A 1,375-nucleotide genomic window follows, 5' to 3' on the forward strand; every position below is an offset into this window, starting at 1 on the left:
TTTTGATTCGACTTGGGAGAAACAAGTGGATTTGGTGTGATTTGATTGCAAAGTAGCGGTGGGTTAATTAAGGAGGAAATATTTTTTTTTTCTCATCAAATTTCTCTTGTTTCATGTCGTGGGATAATCTTTACCACTTTCGGCAATATCCCGATTGAAAAATGGCCGGTTCGATATTTTTTCGCACATATTATTTTTCGTGTTATTATTGAATTAAAATTCGATTTAGATTGAAATTTGGTAAATTCGATTTTGAAGCGAAAAAGCATATAGAACAGGTGTAAGTAAATATGCAGTTGACGTTGGAATTTGTTGGCGGTTCCGAGCGGTTGTTGAAATGTCCGCAGCAGATGCACGAAATTGAATTGGACAATACCGACGACGATGGACGTGCGTGGACACTGGCCTCGTTGTTCCAATGGATCAAGCAGAACATGTTGCTCGTGAACAATTGCAGCATGTTGATTTGTGGCAATTCCGTGCGTCCAGGAATTTTGGTTCTCATCAACGAAGTCGACTGGGAACTTTGCAACGGTTTGCAATATGTGTTGAAACCGAATGACAAAGTTACATTCATTTCCACATTGCACGGAGGTTAATTATCTATTTTTTGCTGTTATTATTATTATTATTATTATTATTATTATTATTGTCGTTTCAGTCAATCGATGAATAAATAATATGTATACACAGTTTTATTCAACATGAACAGTTACGTTGAATTGATGCTTATGCATTGTAGCATTTCGACTGCATGATAAATAAACTACATTTCCACATGGCAGGAAGTGTACTATTTTACAAAATGGGTCATCGAAGCAATTGCAAACTGGAAAGATACATCAACTAGCATTGCAATTTGAATTTATTTATTTCTGAGCTAAACTGATGATGATGATGATGAGCATTTGATTGGTCGTTTGCTTGGTGCGGTCAAATGAACAAACGGCTGCTTATTGTTTTTCTTCTCGTGCTTGCGAAATGATTGATATTAGCCGAATTTGAATTATTGTATAATTTGCATCATTTGCCGTGAAAATTGAAAAAGAAAACAAATTCAACCATCACCAGTAGTAATAATAATGCTGCTCAATTGACGGTTCAAAATAATGATGAATAAGAAAATTTACAAAAAAAAAATGTTCAAAAAATGCAATATGAATTTAAACTAATTATGAGGGAAACGTGAGGTTCATTGTGTTTTCTTCCGCGATTATTATTAATTATGCTAACAATTATCACTTCTACGATACAACTGTTGTTCCAAATAATAACGCAACTTTTGTTTCTTTTATTTCTTTTTTCTTCAAATGTATAAAATAACATCAATCTGCTTGGTAGTAATAAAATTGAATTCCCTAAAATTTACTATTTT

At 33.3% G+C, this 1,375-nt stretch overlaps 1 protein-coding gene across 1 annotated transcript; it reads left to right on the forward strand.

Moving 5' to 3' along the window:
• Positions 1-290: 290 nt before the first annotated feature.
• Tsp_13966 (ubiquitin-related modifier 1) lies at positions 291-599 on the forward strand. Its single transcript, XM_003370130.1, has one exon. The coding sequence runs from the start codon at positions 291-293 to the stop codon at positions 597-599; it is 309 nt and encodes a 102-aa protein (XP_003370178.1).
• Positions 600-1,375: the final 776 nt, after the last annotated feature.

This window comes from Trichinella spiralis, assembly GCF_000181795.1.
Source record: "Trichinella spiralis strain ISS 195 chromosome Unknown Scfld1106, whole genome shotgun sequence".
Taxonomy (NCBI): Eukaryota; Metazoa; Nematoda; class Enoplea; order Trichinellida; family Trichinellidae; genus Trichinella; species Trichinella spiralis.

Bases quoted from the DNA above. Each gene is read 5' to 3' on its own strand.
- Tsp_13966 (XM_003370130.1), top strand. From the start codon at position 291: ATGCAGTTGACGTTGGAATTTGTTGGCGGTTCCGAGCGGTTGTTGAAA.